This window comes from Alosa sapidissima, chromosome 2 (genome assembly GCF_018492685.1).
Source record: "Alosa sapidissima isolate fAloSap1 chromosome 2, fAloSap1.pri, whole genome shotgun sequence".
Lineage (NCBI taxonomy): Eukaryota > Metazoa > Chordata > Actinopteri > Clupeiformes > Clupeidae > Alosa > Alosa sapidissima.
In genome coordinates this window covers 29,769,488-29,786,987 of record NC_055958.1, presented here as the reverse complement: position 1 = coordinate 29,786,987, position 17,500 = coordinate 29,769,488, and the positions used below count along the sequence as shown (strand labels likewise).

Sequence of the window (17,500 nt, the reverse complement as noted above, 5' to 3'; positions counted from 1 at the left end):
CACTCTCAGTTTACTTACTTCCAGGTACAGCTTGCATGCTATCACACACCTCTACCACTCTCAGTTCACCTACTTCCAGGTACAGCTTGCATGCTATCACACACCTCTACCACTCTCAGTTCACCTACTTCCAGGTACAGCTTGCGTGTTTACCACTCCCTACTTCCAGGTACAGTGGATATACAGTATTGGCCCACAATTATTTATATAGTGGAGCTGAAACACGTCACTGGAGTTTTTTTTTTTCTCTCTGTCCTTTTTTTTAGTTTTTTTTTTTTAAAGTATATTCTTTGGGCTTTTATGCCTTTAATGCGATAGGATAGTGAAGAGTGACAGGAAGTAAGTGGGAGAGAGTCTCGGGGTGGGATCCGGAAAGGACCAAGGGACGGGAATCAAACCCGGGTCGCCGGCATATGGTGCAGGTGCCCCAGCCAGTTGCACCACGGCTGGGGCCTTTTTCTCTGTCCTTTAAAAAATCCTTGACAACTTTAGTAAGTAAAAGGAAGTACACATACAATAGGATGAGATAAGAAAACATTTACCGAGGCCACAAGGCCTCATCATCCCCTAGTTGCCCTGTAACTTGTCCTTTGTAGTAACTCTCACGGCTATCCCATTAATACTGAGGGGCACAAACCAACTGCAAAATAAATACATTCATTTTTCTATTTCTTTTGCCCCCCCCCCCCCAACACTTTGCCCCCACCCATTTCATATCCCAGAGAGCATGCCATGAAGGGCAGTGGTTTTCGACTGGTCTACAGGCAATGACATGCTTAAGTGCTCAATCCATCAAGAACAGCCCCAAATATATGACTCAATTTATTTTTACCTTTGAGGCAATGAAAATGTCCCCTGTGACAATGTGTCGTCAATCAATATTTTGCCACTTCCTCTACTTGTGGTGTCATTGATGGCAGGTTTCACACCTCATCAAAGTAGCAGGTTTATGAATGCTTATTTGATTAGATATTGTTGTGTATATAATTGTTGTGGAGGGACTTTTGGAGCAGAACAGCTACAATTCTCCCAAACCAAATTCTAGAGAAAAAAAATAAATGTTCATATATTCAAAAAATATGAAGTGGTATACTGAAGAGACTGTAAGACTTTGGACCCAAAGAGTTTGAGTGAAATGCTTCCTTATATGTTTAAGATTTTAGTTATTTTTTATTTGGGAAGTTGGCTTTCAGAATTCAATGGACCAGGTTGGAATAGGCATCCAAACTACAGTACATGAACATTAGGGCAATCACCAAATAATAACAAAATGACAAAAATATATAAATAACAAAATGAACAACTGCGCCCGTGCTAGATGCCTGTCTACATTAGCCTATGCTTACAGCAGTTTTAGGCAAATACCAGCACAGACATTTTAGTGCAGCTTAATTTAGCACCATACGCAATGCCAAGGCGTTGCCAATTAGCCGTATCATGGCTAATTAGCAATACGACCAAAAATAGAATTTTGCTATCATGCTTAGCATGCCAATCTAAAAAGAAGCACTCAGTTTGTTCCCCTCAATTTGTTGCCAAAAAGGATCAGTATTAGATGCACAGACCTGGCATGGGTAATAAGGTAGGCAAAGTGAAGCCCTGCTTTCATGTGGTACCGCCAGCCTCTGCTGGTCTGTGACCATGCATACATTAATACAAATTAAAAGCCCCTTTTGGCTCTGTTTGGTTCAATCACTGAGTCGGCTGTCAAGACACAGAGTGGCAGAGAGTGGCACATGGATATTAATGTCCGCCAGTTTAACCCGTCGATTAGATGGCTCAGGCATTTCCATCACTTTTACAGTGGGGAGATCGCATGGAGAATACGCAAACATTTGCATGGGAGTCCTCGCTTGATTGTTCGGTCTCCTGCACACAAACACACACACACACACACACACACACACACACACACACACACACACACATACTGTACACACACACATGCAGTGCAGATATACTTTACATGTATACAAATTCATACACTTGAACATATTCTATAATGCATACAATTGTTTACACTGTTTAGTGCTCTTGCGTTGTGTTGCATTGTGTTGGGTGATTGAGGAGAAGGACATGGTTTGGAGTAATTTCATCCTAGGGTACTTTGCACAATGACCCCGAGCCACCCCTCCCAGAACCTGTTTTCCCTTGGTTGAACCCTGGTCGAGTAGCACTGTCAGAAACAAATGAGTTTCTGCAGTCGTAATGGTACCAACTTTTAACATAAATTACCCCACTAATAATGCCCTGAATGGTACGAAACTTCTGCAGTAGTACAACTATGACCTTTAGTCCAATAACGAGGCATTAGAAAGTTTGTAAGTGCCTCAGGAGTTTATTTAAATAAGACTTGCCTGATTATCTGCTACTATACCGCTGCTTCGATGTTTCTTCCGTGATTTGGGAAAAGCCCATAAAAGTCCTAGCAGGAAGCGATTACATCAACGTTTTTTGGTATATCCAGTTTTTAATATATTTTTTACGAAGTGTTTACAACTTAGTGTTAACTAATAATTGTTGCAAACTGGACTACAAACTAAATTTTAGTGCATTCCTGGATCTACATCCTTATGCATGCTTCATGCCAGGACTTTTACGGGCTTTTCCCAAATCATGGAAGAAACGTTGAGGCAGCGGTATAGCAGATAATCAGGAAAGTCTTATTTAAATAAACTCCTGGTGCACTTACAAACTTTCTAATGCCTCGTTATTGGACTAAAGGTCATAGTTGTACTACTGCAGTACCATTCAGGGCATTATTAGTGGGTCAATTTACGAGAAAAAAGTTGGTTCCATTATGACTGCAGAACGTCATTAGTTTCTGACAGCGCTACTCGACCAGGGTTCGACCAAGGGACAAAAGGTTCTGGGAGGGTGTTTGGCTCGGGGTCATGGTGCAAAGGACCCTAGGGTGAAATTACTCCGAACCATCGCTTTAAGAAATAAAGGTATTCAAGAAAACAAAAAGAAAAGTTTCTTCCGTTCTATAGGGCTCTATCAGAGAGGAGTTTGAAGGCCAGTCTTTTGGCCTTAGCCATGTAGGGAGGTAACCATATTCATTAGTGCAAATATTAGTTTTTCTCAGTTTGATGCTTGTGTCAGTGCAAAGTTCAGCTTCTCAAAACACTTCACACACTCTCCATATTAGTAGACTATGTTAACTACAGATTTAAATTGACATGTATTAATTTAGCAGACTGTTTCATCCTAAGCGACTTGTACTGTATGTCAATTATAATACAAGGGCCACTGTCCTCGGTGCAACTCGGGGTTAGGTGCCTTGCTCAAAGGCACAACGGGGGAAGTCGGGTATTGAACCCACACATTTTCAGGCTACTGTATGTTAGCCCAGCTCCTTAACCATTACGCTACCACCACCCCAGTGAGATTTTAGCATTGCCTTGATATAAATTGCGCTTGAAGTAATCACTGCGTCTTCCAAAATTCATGAAATTCCTTTTGTCCCACTTACTGCATTGGAAATAAAAGAACACCACTTTTTGTCACACAGTAGAAAACATAATTAATAATAACTGTCATTTCAAATTCTCCACAGTGAATTTCAATAAATTCATCATGCAGTTTTGATGTTCCAGACGTATTAAAGCCCATTTATTCTCTTTGAAAAGTAGCTTTCATGTCCTGTAATGTTATCACCTTTCGATACTATAGAAATAGACCATTTTCAAAGTTTGTCTTGAAATGTTGAACTGATGAAATTCTCAACATGTGGACAGTCCGTTGTAGCAGGCAGAATGTCTTATGTAAATTTCAGTAATTTCACCATCTTTACTGAGGTGACATATATAAACAGTCTGAACGTAATGATTAGAGAAGTACAATTTAACCAGATATCCTGGGTATGTTATTAGAGGAAGCATGACCTTCATAACCCATTTCGCGATGGAGCCGTGGTGTTCAGGATTAGAGACTGAAGAGCCCTTCAGAGCCCCAGTCCCGCAGTAGAAGTAATTATCTTCACTCCTTTATCGCCCCAGATCATCTGTGGTGACTCATAAAGACACCGTGTCTTCTTTGGAAGAGATCCTCTTGTCTGGCAGAACATGTCCCACTGTTTCCATTTTTTTTGTCAAGACATGACGAAATCGATTTCAATGAAATGAAGTTTGTGCGTTTTTTTTTGTCATAACATGACAAAATCGATTTCAATGAAATGAAGTCTGTGCCTTAAAGAATTAAACAACACATAACAACTTTGAGAAGCTCAAGTCATGTGTTAGGGAGGTAAGACATGTTAGAAACCTGATTGCAGGGAGAAATTCTGTGTCGATGCAAATTGTAATTGTCGAACTATCCACCTAGTTTGACTCATCTGTCTCAGACAAAACTGGTGAGTGAAGCATTTTAAGGCAGAAAGCTGAGTTAGATTAAGGCCCACTGAGTTAGATTAAGGCATAAAAGCCCACTGAATCGCCATGCTGCAAGATAAAAAACAAAATGGCCTTGAAGAAAAATAATAATGAGAGCTGGAGGATCTGAGATTGCCTTTAGATGTGTCTGCAGTGAACATCATTCATTCAAAATGCTCAGATACTGAGGCGCTTGTTTCTTTTGAAAACATTGTTTCAGAATATTTTAATGTGATAGTCTGTGACCTTCAGCATTTGTAGGTTGTACATTGTGCTTGACACATAGTGGAAGTTGGGAAGAAACATCAGAAACAAATGATGAAAAAATGAAAGGTTATTTTTTTAATAGCCAGAGGCAAAGTTTGGGAATGTGTGCTAGAGAGCACCAGGGCTGAACCTCCCAGGATCAATAGTTATCCATGGCCTGTTATCAAACCCTGACCAAGATGCATGGCCTTTTATGATATATTGTCATCAATAGCAATTTGGGTTTTCTGGTCTAAACACAAAAATAGTGCACAACCATGTTATTTCTGCTGCCGCTTCCTCCATTTTATGTCAATAAAATCAGCAGCCCTGCGTATCACTCTTTATTTTTGTTGTTTGTTTGGGTGAGAGTAGGCGTCATGAAACGACATTCCAGCAGATTAAGTTTTTAGGTTTTTAATTATTATTGTTATTAGTCATATCAATTATTATGGTAAGAATATGCAATAGTAATATACCTATATGATTATATTATGTTTACTAAAATAATCAAAATATAACTGCATCAATATTTGTGACTGTGAGACCCACAAAAGAATTCCAAAGCATATGTACTGTACTTGTACCTGGGGGAATGGCAAGTAAAGATGAACTGAACTGGAGCAGATGTTTTGCAGTGTCATCATACCTGCATTTATTATATTTCTAGGGGGTTTTATTTCTTTTATGGAGCAGATGTTTTGCATCATATCTAACGTCTCATCATATAGCCCAGGCCATAAGTTCTCCATGTGTCCAAAGTATGCAAATCCCTACAGAGAGTGTGTGTTGTCCTAGGTGCTACGAGTGGTGCGTCTGATTAAGATCTCTCCTGCGCTGGAGGACTTTGTGTACAAGATCTTCGGTCCGGGGAAGAAGCTGGGCAGCTTGTGTGTGTTCACGGCCAGTCTCCTCATCGTCATGTCCGCCATCAGCCTTCAGATGTTTTGCTTCGTAGAGGAACTGGACCGCTTCACCACCTTTCCCAGGGTAATATGCTTACGCACATGCACACACACACACACACACATAACATCCACAACAACAACAACATTTTACATTGAAGAAACAATCTATCATTCACCTTATTTAAGTCTATGATTATTCATCACAAACTTTGTGAATGGGGGCACTCTTTTGGAGTGTAATCACATTTCAGGTTTTCCTTTCTATGCAGTTTAGCATAATAACATTTACTTCATCGCCATCGACATTCACATCATCATTGACTCTTAAAACAACACCAGGGCTAAGTGCCTTATGGATAGACATGGTCTGATTGCATGCATGCAAAGTCATTTTCATCCCTTCCTTCATGACCTTTGATAATTGCAAACATAAAGACTTTGGTATGCAAATGTTTTTTTTTTGTGGATTTGTTACACCTCTAGTTAAGACATCCATGCATCCTGTTGCACATCCTCGTGTGTTAGCAGATGGCAGCCCTCTGCTTTGCTCTTTGCTACAGTCTGAGATAGCTCGTCTCTCCTTCCTCTCTAGCATTAGCCAACTCTTTTTATCCCTCTCGTTTGGCAGCTAGTGGAGAGAATCCAATCATCCCTGTATTATGAGACACACTGACCGGTTCCTCCAAACAACCTTTTCCATCCAGATGGCCTGATAGCCATATAATATAATAAGGTTTATTTACCTAGCCTGCCTCCTCCCCTCCGTGTGGACCTGTTGCGGAGCTGATGTGGGTGTGTGGTGGTGAGTGACTGAGTGTCTGAGTGAGTGTGACCAGCCATACTGAACAGCCCAGGTGAAATGGAGGGCTCTAGACCTTCATTTGACCTCCCTCTCCCTCTCTGCCTCTCTCTCTCTCTCTCTCTCTGTGACGCTGTCTGTCTCTCAGTCCCTCTTTCTGTCTCTGGGTGATGCCTCACACTATCTCGCTCTTTCTCTCGCTCTCTCTCTCTCTCTCTCTCTCTCTCTGTCTCCTTCTCTCTCTTTCTCTCTCTCTCACTGTCTGTCTCTCACTCTCTCTTTCCATTTATGGGTAAAGCCTCACACTATCTCGCTCTTTCTCTCTCTATCCGTCTTTCTTGCTCTCTCTCTCTCTTTCTATCTCCATCTCTGGATTCGTCCACTTTCTTCCGTCACTCTTTCTCTAATTTCCTCTTTCTTTTTCTCTCTTTCTCTGCTTCTGTCTGCCCCTCTCTCTCTCTCTCTCTCTCTCTCTCTCTCTCTCTCTCTATCTCTCTCTTTCTCTCGGCTTTGCTACTTTCAAAAGAGCAACAGAAATATAGAATAGCCTACTTTCTCCTGCCAAATGTCCATTCAGGAAAAATGTCTCCACATTCTACTCCACATTCTTCCTGTGATGTCACTGAAGGTGGTTGTAGACTTCAGACACAAATTCCTATGTCTTTGTGCAGATGCTATGAAGCCCTCAGCAAGTAAATGGTATACTCATAAAGTAATTAAAATTCCAAAATTTAGTATATTGGCTAAATCAACACAACATCCTCATACACCTGCATTTTATGTTTTTAATGAAATGTTTATAGCAATGTCATCGAGTTAATGTTGAAAGCCACAGTGCCACATCTCTTACATTATTGTCACCTCAAATTGCTGCCATAAAAGCAGCCAATTTAAAGAGGTGATTTTGAGACATTTAGCATTGTTGTTCCTCGACTGGATGAGCTGAAAAAGAGATAGCCTAATTAGCGACTGCACATTAAATCCTTGCATAGACAATGGAGATCTATTATGTGATTTGAGAGTCTTGTTTGGTGCACAGTGATTGCACAGCACTTTCTGGGAGATAAATATGGTGACTTTTTTTCCTCCTCTTTGTGTCTTCCCTCTTTCTTTTGTTCTCTCAGTGATGCACACAATGATTTAAAAGCAGAGATTCTTCTAGAGCATCCTTAAAAGGCTGCACATGGCATTATGATGGCATACCCTGGCATTATGGCATACCCTGGCATTATGATGGCATTCGCGGCACTTGTGTGGTACCCGTGGCACTGCGCGCTTCAAGTGGCCTCCTCAGCATGTCTAAAGGCTCAAGAGTCTTGAAGGAGGCATTTGACATTTTCAACCCTTTTTGTTGTGTTGCTTATGGTGAGCAGGCAGCAAATGCCAAGGCTGGCTAATGAGGAGGGCTGTGTTCTCCCAGGGATGGATTACTGCACGGGCCTACCAGGCCCAGGCCCAGGGGCCCAAGGGGTCAGGGGGCCCTGAAGCCCAAGCCTTTGCATGGAATCATTGCCTCAATGTCAACAAATCAGGATGTAGGCTATGAATCTGATTGAATTTAGTATTGGCCATCCCCAAAATGCACCAGAATACAGGAAATCACATCAAACAAATGTAAAAAATTTCTGGGGGAGGACCCCCAAACCCCCCCTCCCACATATACGACAATTAGTGGGGGGCCCTTAATACATCTGGGTCCAGGGGCCCGGAAGTTCATAATCCGCCCATGTGTTCTCCACAGGGTTGTACTCATCTTCTTTGCTCTCTTCACCCCCCCCCTTTTCTTCCCCTTTTCCTCTGCCTTCCCTCTTTCTTTCTCTCCTCTCTCTGTCTCTGTCTATGACCCCTTCTTTTTCTTTCTTTCTCTCTCTCTGTCTATGACCCCTTCTTTTTCTTTCTTTCTCTCTCTCTCTCTGTCTGTGACCCCTCTCTTTCTTTCTCTCCTCTCTCTCTCTCTGTCTATGACCCCTCTCTTTCTTCCTCTCTCTCTTCCCCCCGCCCGTGCAGGCCTTTATGTCCATGTTTCAGATCCTGACTCAGGAGGGCTGGGTGGACGTCATGGACCAGACGCTGGTGGCCGTCGGGAAGGTGTGGGCTCCCGTGGTCGCCATCTACTTTATCCTCTACCATCTGTTCGCCACGCTGGTAAACAAACCCTTCTTTTTCACACGATAGCCGGAGCTGGAGCGCTACTGGAAAGGAAAAGTAATCCAGAGGAAAAAAAGGGGAAATTATTTTTCAAAATAGGAATTGATTGGTCTGTGGACATTACACACAATCTCCAGGGTAACAGTGGGGTCCTAGAGAGCAGCAGTGCTGAGTAGCTCCCAGAGAGGTTAATTTTGGAGCCTTGCTCTAGAGATCATTGATCCCTACTGTACTGTATATCTCAGGCAGTCATTAGTCATAGTTTATGACAGCTGATATACTGTGTAAGTCCACACCAACACTTACTGTTGATTAAATGTAGGTGTGTTAAGATTTGTGTCCAATTTTCACTGGAACAGCCTCTCCAACCAATGTTTATGTTACAATGTTTATTTAAATGGAGAAAACAACATGTCTAGCCATAATTATGTCTGACGCATGCATGACTGACGATTTTAAAATACCTCATAAAATTACACAAATTTCATCATTTTGAATATGATTAGGAAGAGAAACAGCTGAAATGTGGAGCCAAATGTGTAATACAGAAACAAAGTAAAGTGTTGTCAAAGTTCCACTTTTAACCCTTCGTGCTGAGTCTTTGTTCATTATTCATCCAAAAGTAACATTATGCTAGAAGGTGTTCAGTCTTCCTTGGTGAAGGGGAGGGAAACAGTTGCATTAACACAGCCCAGGTCAACGCGACCACGAGCCACGCTCCCTCCGGCACCTCCCGCTAACGCGTCCATTTTGGTCCACTGCGACAGGTTGCTTTAACTCAGCCGAGTGGCGCTGGATTCTGCAGCGTGCTCGAGCGTCCTCTCATTGAGGGTCATTATTAATGCACTCTGCTCTCCGCAGCCACAGGGGCCCGATGAGTCACCAAACCCAACACAAATTACCCATTCAGAACAATCCGCTGACCGATGGGTCTGAAAGGGCTCTAAGAAGGACCCCTGCAGATAACAGGATATTGTTATTCGTCTATTTCTACCTTTCTCTCTCGCTGTCTTTCTTTCTTTCTCTTTCTTTCTCTCTCTCTCCCTCTCTTTCCATTAAAACAAGCTTTTTTCAAGAAAGACACAATAATGGATTCATGTTTTTCCGCTCCTAGCTCAAGGACCTCCTGCTTAATTATGTTTTCTTTTGCAAAAATGTATAAACAAGGACAATAGTCTTTCATCCCCATTTGGCCACGGTCTCCCTTTGTTGGTTTAATTTAGTCTGTTCTCTGACACATTATTTAAATCATATTTTGGACAAAACCTTTTCACATTGCACATGGTTTGTCATGGCTGCATGCTTGTAGTATTGTACATGTGTGTTGTTTCTGAATGTTTTAAGATTCACATGCATATTCACTTTTCAGATCCTTCTCAGCTTGTTTGTGGCTGTCATCCTTGACAATTTGGAGTTGGATGAAGACCTGAAGAAGCTTAAGCAGGTAAGAAGCCTTTCTTGTGATCCTGTCTGGTTTTGTAGTACTAGCAGTGGCCTGATTAGCTGTGTCAAGAATCAACTCATTTGCTTCATTTTTGTGCAATGACGGTGCTCAGAATAGGAGCCCATATTGTACTGTATATTCAGACCTAGTGGAGGTAAACACATGCTCTCTGACATGGGTTTAACTTAATGGCTGTTAAGTGAATGGAAATCCATATGGGCCCGATCCTCGCACACACACACACACACACACACACACACACACACACACACACACACACACACACACACACACACACACGCACACACACACACACACTCTTTCGTCCCAGGTTACAGTGCCTACATGATGATTGAGTAGAGGATATTTTGGGGCCATCTGGGACATTTTCCAGTGAGTCATGTTGCCCTTAGTCCACAAGTTGTTAGGCAGCATCCGACCTCATGCTGTTTGGGTGTTTGCCCCTGTCATTGATTCAAAGTTGGCCTAAAGCTACTGCTGGAACCAGCTGTTGCACCTTAAACTGAAAATAGCGTTCCAGAGGATTGCATTCTCTTTGCTCCCACACGGGCACTGCAGGCAACACAATTTCTGATTCACGGGCACACACACACACACACACACACACACACACACACACACACACACACACACACACACGTGGGCAATACAATTTCATCATCCCTACAAATGGAAAATAACAACTCCTCGCATCACATAGCACTGTGGTTTAAAGTACAGTAACAAGTTCTCAACATGCTGAACACTTACCTACCTGCATCAACAGCATTACATTGCGTTCCTTGCGCACACTGGCAATGTCAGAGGCTCCATTCTCTGTATTGTGAGTCACTGTGGCATCAAAATGAGTTTGAAGTTGTTATTTTAAGGTAAAATAAATATGTTAATTTAATTTTGTGGGTGACATAGAATAGTATGGCATGACTACCAAAGCTATTTTCCAGTCGTGTGCCATACTCATATGAAGACTGGTGGCTGATTTGTGGTAACGGCACTGGATGACTCATCAATCAGTGAGCGTATCTGGCCGACTGACCGCCCTCAATCAGCTGCAAATGAGCCACTTCTGTGGTCACATGATAGTCAGGAAATGCCTCTAAAACCCAGTCTGTGTCTTTTTCCACGGACCTAGAATGCCCATCCCAGTCCACCCACATCCCTATACCCTAGGTGTTAAAAAGAATAAAAGAAAACAAACCAAAAAACAACAACAACAAACAAAACAGGGACAGCCTGCTCTCTCAGTACCCCCCTTCCCCACATCGCCCTGTCACATCGCTCCATTCTGTCACGCGGCCAGCCTGGTTATCCCCCAGTCACAGATGAGTGATCGGCTGCTGCAGCGCTTAAATTGCCTATTTTACAGGTGCTTCAAACACAGATGGGCTCCGACTAATAATAGACCACCGGATTGTGTTTGCCTACCAAAAATAGAGGGAAAAGGGGGTGCCTTCTCTAAACAGTTGGCAACAAACCAATTTTCAGTGCTGACCTCCATCACAACAAGCCATTCACAGAAAATAATAGTTAGTCAAAATGTTGTTGTTGTTGTTGTTGTTGTTGTTTGGTTGGGGGCAACCCTGTTTGATGTGTTGACTCTTACTGGTCCTTTCAAGCAGAGTTTTGCAATGACCTTGATAAACACAATTCACTGCTAATTTAGATTTCGCAACATTACACAAACCAGCATGTTACACTCTGACAAGTTAATCACACATTAGCACTCTCAAGTAGGTTCCTGAGTCTTCCCCACCCCCTGTGCTTTTGTCCAGTGAGGCGTTCTACAGCTGGCTGACCAAATTGTCTCCAGACTGACACCCAAGTGAATAACTACATGGTGTCTTCTTCTTTACTGGGCAGCCATTTTAGGAGCTCCTACACACACTGAGAGCAGCACCAGTGAGAGCGCTGCTCTGCGGCACCAGATTTGCATCAGCCCTAGCTCATTGGTATTGATGGTGAAACCAGCGTAACATGGCCGGGCCCCTTGGGGCAGATAATTGCTCCGTAGCCTGATTGGCTGACAGAACAAAGGCCGCTGCGTTGGGAAAATTGATCCGCGTGCTTGTTCTCGTTTTTGGAGGTTTGGTCTTTCTGCGGTTTCAGTGAATGGTTGACACCGAGCCACCAAACACAATTGACATTTCCATTTTAGTTCTGATGATTGGAAACAGTGGATGAGCTTGGGGATTGCTGGGGTTGCCCTATATATAACTCTCCTACACTAGAGAGTGCAAGGCCAGGCCTGTGGCAGCTCTCATGTGTGCAGTATGAGGATACGATCAGACCACAGTATGTAAACATAATCATGCTCTGGGGCCAAAGGCATGGATTGCTTTGTGGGAAGCTTGTTTCGATATGACAGGATTACGTGTTGTGAACAATGCTGACACTTGCCAGGAGGCTGTTGTGGAATTGTGAAGAGGACAGGGTTGAATGCTACATCTTCTTGCAGAGACGGCCAGGTGGAAATCCACAGAGATGGAATAATGAATAGATTAACATGGCTAATGCTTGTTTGTTGTGTGTTGCACCGGAAGTCCGATTCACTCAATTTCCTTGGAATGCTTTGCTGACTTGTCTCAAATGTGTTCTCATAATGTGTCCATTGTGTGCCATGACTATATCCAGCCCAATGAAATATACAAGCATGTAAATTAATAAATATAATATAAATGTAAATATAATTATGAAAGATATAGGGTGTGTTGGAAAAAAAAAAAACAGAATGTTACCATTGATTTTGTTATTTCCATTATTAAACACAACATTGAGGCAAATGCTACAATCATCAAAACCTGCGTCATGCTGGCTTACCTCCCTCCAGTAACCTATGCTAATTGAAAATTGGATGCTGCATTTGGAAAATTAGATGTCAGGTGACTGGATGGCAGTCAGTTACCAGTAAAGCTTTCAGTGCGGAGACCTCTGTGAGAGTGTGAGATTGAGTTGTGTTTACCCCGTACTGATGGGGCTTGGCCCGCTGCCAATGTGTACCATAGCACACATACCTGAGTCAAAGAGTGATAATTAACTCGCCCTGACTGGCATTGTTTTGTGTGCGCGCGCGTGTGTGTGTGTGTGTATCTGTGACTGTGTCTGTACCTGCATGTGCGTGTGAACGTGTGTGTGCGCGTGTGTGTGTGAGTGTGTGTGTGTGTGTGTGTGTGTGTGTGTGTGTGTGTGTGTGTGTGCACATGTTTGTGTGTGTGTGTGTGTGTGTGTGTGTGTGTGTGTGTGTGTTTGTGTGCGTGTGTGTGTGTGTGTGTGTGTGTGTGTGTGTGTGTGTTGTGTGCGTGTGCATGTGTGTGTGTGTGTGTGTGTGTGTTGTGTTGTCTCAAATGGTGACATAGTTGAGAACTCACTGTCTGGCTCTGGATCCATCTGTGTGTGTGTCTGCCTCCCAAATCCATCATCTGCAGTCGCCGCGGTAAATTCTGGCGCACGAATGACTTCAAATGCTGCTGAAGTGCCGTGGCCTACTGGTTAGCGCTTTGGACTTGTAACCGGAGGGTTGCCGGTTCGAACCCCGACCGGTAGGCCACGACTGAAGTGCCCTTGAGCAAGGCACCTAACCCCTCACTGCTCCCCGAGCGCCGCTGTTGTTGCAGGCAGCTTACTGCGCCGGGATTAGTTTGTGCTTCATCTCACTGTGTGTGCAGTGTGTTTCACTAATTCAGGATTGGGATAAATGCAGAGACCAAATTTCCCTCACGGGATCAAAAGAGTATATATACTTACTTATACTGAAGTGTGTTTACGCTCCTGATGCGCCAGTGTATGGCTTGTGTTTGACTGGTTCACCCTTCCTCTTACCAGGAAAGAGCTCTGTAGGTTACACTGTGCAGGGCTGTCATACTGAACCCAGCGTCTTGCCCTTCTGGTTGACTTGAAAGCCCTGCTGCTCTTGCCCTGTCTGGTTGACTTGAAAGCCCTGTCTGGTTGACTTGAAGCCCCTGGAAAGCCCTGCAGCGCATAGTGAACACAGCTGGAAGGATTATTGGTGCTTCACTCCCCTCCCTGAAGGACATTTACAACACCCACCTCACCCGCAAGGCGACCAAAATTGTGAGTGATGCAAGTCACCCCACTCACAATCTGTTTGATCTACTGCCCTCTGGGAAGAGGTACAGAAGCCTGCGCTCCCGCACTACCAGACTCACCAACAGCTTCATACACCAAGCTGTAAGGATGCTGAACTCTCTCCCTCCTCTCCCCCCTCCACCCTCAGCTACATAACATCCTGGACATTGGACCCACAATGGCCGCCTGCACTACTCCACTTGCACACTTGTACACTTTGCAACTTGTTGTTGTTGTCCTGAAAACACAACACTTCTGCTGCTCTTACATAACTTGCACCACTATGCCACTTTCTTTCTTACTTAGGTCAAACAGAACTACCCCAGCCTTTTATTGGCCTGACTTTGCACTAGTATTTTATTGACTGTCTATGCACAATTTCAACCAAATTTTGCTGCTCTTATTTTTTCATTATATGTGCCCTCTTATTTACTTATTTACTTACTTTTTTGTTTACTTGAAAGTTATGTTTGTCTGTGGACTTAAATTGGTAAAATATGTCTTGTCTTCACGGTGGGATAGTGAGAAACGAAATTTCGATCTCTTTGTATGTCTGGAACATGTGAAGAAATTGACAATAAAGCTGACTTTGACTTTGACTTTGACTTGAGGTCGTGGTGTGAAGCATCCAGTGGCTGGAGACCTCCTGCTGTACTCTACACTGAAATCACTGGCTGTAGAAAGCCTCTGGTTGTAATCACAGTGCAGGACAGGTTACAAAGAGAGAGCAGCAGATGTCCACTGGGGTTGCCAGGTTTGCCTGTAGTCCCCTCTCTTGAGCTGCTTTCAGACATGTCCTCCGCATTATATGCGGACCTTTGTCAAACGGATGTCCGACCCTTCGGGTGATTCCGATATGATGCTTAAGTTCGGAGTTCCAAATGTCAGGTTATGTTGTTCAGATATACGGCCCAATCGCTTGATATCCGTCAGAACAAGCAGATGTAACCTGCGTTGTGTTGAACCTGCGAGATTCAGCCATGCACGTGCCCAGACTCGTACCCACAAACAGCAGCACTGATCGGGAGGCGAGCGTGCTGACAGTTGAGCTAAAAGCCCAGGCTACTAGCTCGCATGTCAGCAGCACTCTTGAGGTGTCGGGAGTGAGGTTTACCAACGTTCCACACACACAGATAAGCTAGCTGGCATCCGTTACACAGACTCACACCTATGTCTGAAAACAGCTTTAGAAAAACCAAGAATCCTGTCCAGTCTCTGGAACTCCAAATGTCATTTTTGTTTAGTTTTGGTTCATGTTGTTTGTTTGCTTGTTTGTTGGCTTCACTCTATTGTTATGTCGATAATTTTATCATGCTTGTGAATGGTTTTCGTTGTCATACTTGTGTGACTCCTTGGGGTTGTCTATTTAGCATATGAATGAAGTATGATGGGCCGTGAAGCCCCTAGTTTCTGAAAGAGCACATTAACAGGGAGGCTGGAGTGTTTTGGAGAGTTTAAGTGTTATAAAACCTGCAGAAGCACAACTCTAGCCTGGTAGCAATCAGCTCTTCAGCCATGATTGTAGTTTCCAAAGCATTGCAGTGCTTGAAGCATTGTTGAATACTTTATCGTCTTCTGTTTTTCTTGTGTGTGAGTCATATTGATTAATAGTGCATGTTGATGAATAGTGTTGAGTTATTAAATCCATAGCATCATGATCCTTATGTATTTACACATTTATAAATGTTCTTGCCTTGTTTCCATGTTTTCGTTTTTACTATTGCCCATTAAAAAGTTGTTCTCCCCACAAAAAACACTGTGACATCAGTGAATATTTCTGTTTGTTTTCCAAACTTGAAGTTGAAATGATTTCTCTCATAAAAATCACCAGAGTGCCATTTCTCTGGTTAGCATGATTTATGTTAAATGCTTCATCCCATGTTGTTCCCAGGTGGGCATCAAGGATAACCAGATAACCATGTTTGCGTATGGTTTATGAGATACAATAGCAAAGTGATCAATAATGGCATGGTGAAATAGCATTTGTCATCATTTGCCGTTTAGATCGCAGAGCCTGTATGAAGATGACGTGCATCTGTCAACATAGTCAGCCAATTTGTCCTCATTTGAAACCCATTCCTAAGCCAGGGACACAAATGACAAAAGTGTCTGTGAAGTAGTGCATGCTGATGGATCACATATGTTCTGGCTTCTGTTGCAGAAGAGTAGACTCTCTGCAGTGGAACTCTCCTCTCCATATTTTATCGACGATTAGAGCTCTGTGTTGTCTTTATGTGGGTATAAAGGTTGTGCACCGAATTGTAGGAGAGCCCATGTGGGCTTGTTAAGACAAATACGCAAAATCAAAAATGGATGCTAACACAGGCTTAAGGCATTGACAGAGGACTCTAATTTAAGGAATGGTACGGTACTCTATATGTTTTATAAAAAAAAATAAACTGTATTTGAAATAAATTTAAAATAAAACCAGGTGGCTCTCAGTGAAAAAGTGTCTCTAGGCCTCTCCTTTACTTAATGCGAGATTAATGTTTTAACATTTGCTAAAACATAGTGAATCAATGAATCAGGAAACGGATCCATGCCTACCAATTATTTTCCAAATGTGCAATGACAGGAGAGGGTTGAATCTTATAATGACTTAGATAACTTAGACTAATATAAATGATCCAGGGCCGGCAAGCTTTGAATTAAGCTTTGAATTAAAGCTTCTGCTAAATACTTTAACTTCAAATTGAATTGCTGTCATCTTCACATTGACAGCCAACTGTTAGGAATATCTGCAATACACACATACTATATTTTATGTTGTTATATTACCATCACACAGTTGAAGACTCTTCCATAATGGATAAAGAAAAACTCCAAGATATCCTATCAACCCCTAACAACACTAGTGTTGGCTGTAGGATGTGGAGTATTGACTAATTTCCATTACACTAATATTTCATCACAAGCAGCCTTGACAAATTGATACACTCTCACTCAATATCTTTTGATTGTTGGAGTCTGGTATTTGTCGGGTCAGTGGAAATTGCCTTTTGCAGTACTTGAGCGAAAGACAGGGAAAAAAGAGAGACCAGGACATAGCAATTATGATGTGATCCTCGTTTCTGTTCCCACAAATCAATTGTAATTTTGTCACCCCAAACTTTCGCAGCCGCTCCACAAACGTTCATGGAGGGGGGGTGTGGGTGATCATTATTAGCAACCAAAAATCAGAGTGGGGCGAAGTCGGGGGCCCCCGTTAATGAACCCACACAGCCTACGGCACGGGTGCCGATCAGGGCCCGAGATAGCAGGAAACAGCTAATGAGCTCGCCGGCGTCCCTGTCAGTGCTCCTCGACGTCAGTCAGCCGACGCCAACGCTACGCTCATCAGCGCTGATTGGAATAATGCATTTATCGCATGGAATTAGGTTTGGAAAGGGGGGAAAGTGTGTGTGTGTGTGTGTGTGTGTGTGGGGGGGGGGGGGAGATGGAAAGGTGGCGGATTATGATCAGGGGAATGATACGCCCT

General features: G+C 43.0%; 1 protein-coding gene across 1 annotated transcript in view; it reads left to right on the top strand.

Annotated features, from left to right (window-relative positions):
• The window catches only part of nalcn (sodium leak channel, non-selective), a 125,332-nt gene that overhangs the window by 44,256 nt on the left and 63,576 nt on the right, over nt 1–17,500 (top strand). The window contains exons 13-16 of the mRNA XM_042078367.1: nt 1–24; nt 5,418–5,609; nt 8,334–8,471; nt 9,844–9,918. The exon at nt 1–24 is cut by the window's left edge and continues 144 nt beyond it. Of these exons, the coding sequence (XP_041934301.1) occupies nt 1–24; nt 5,418–5,609; nt 8,334–8,471; nt 9,844–9,918 (429 nt within the window). The remainder of the gene's footprint in view (nt 25–5,417; nt 5,610–8,333; nt 8,472–9,843; nt 9,919–17,500) is intronic.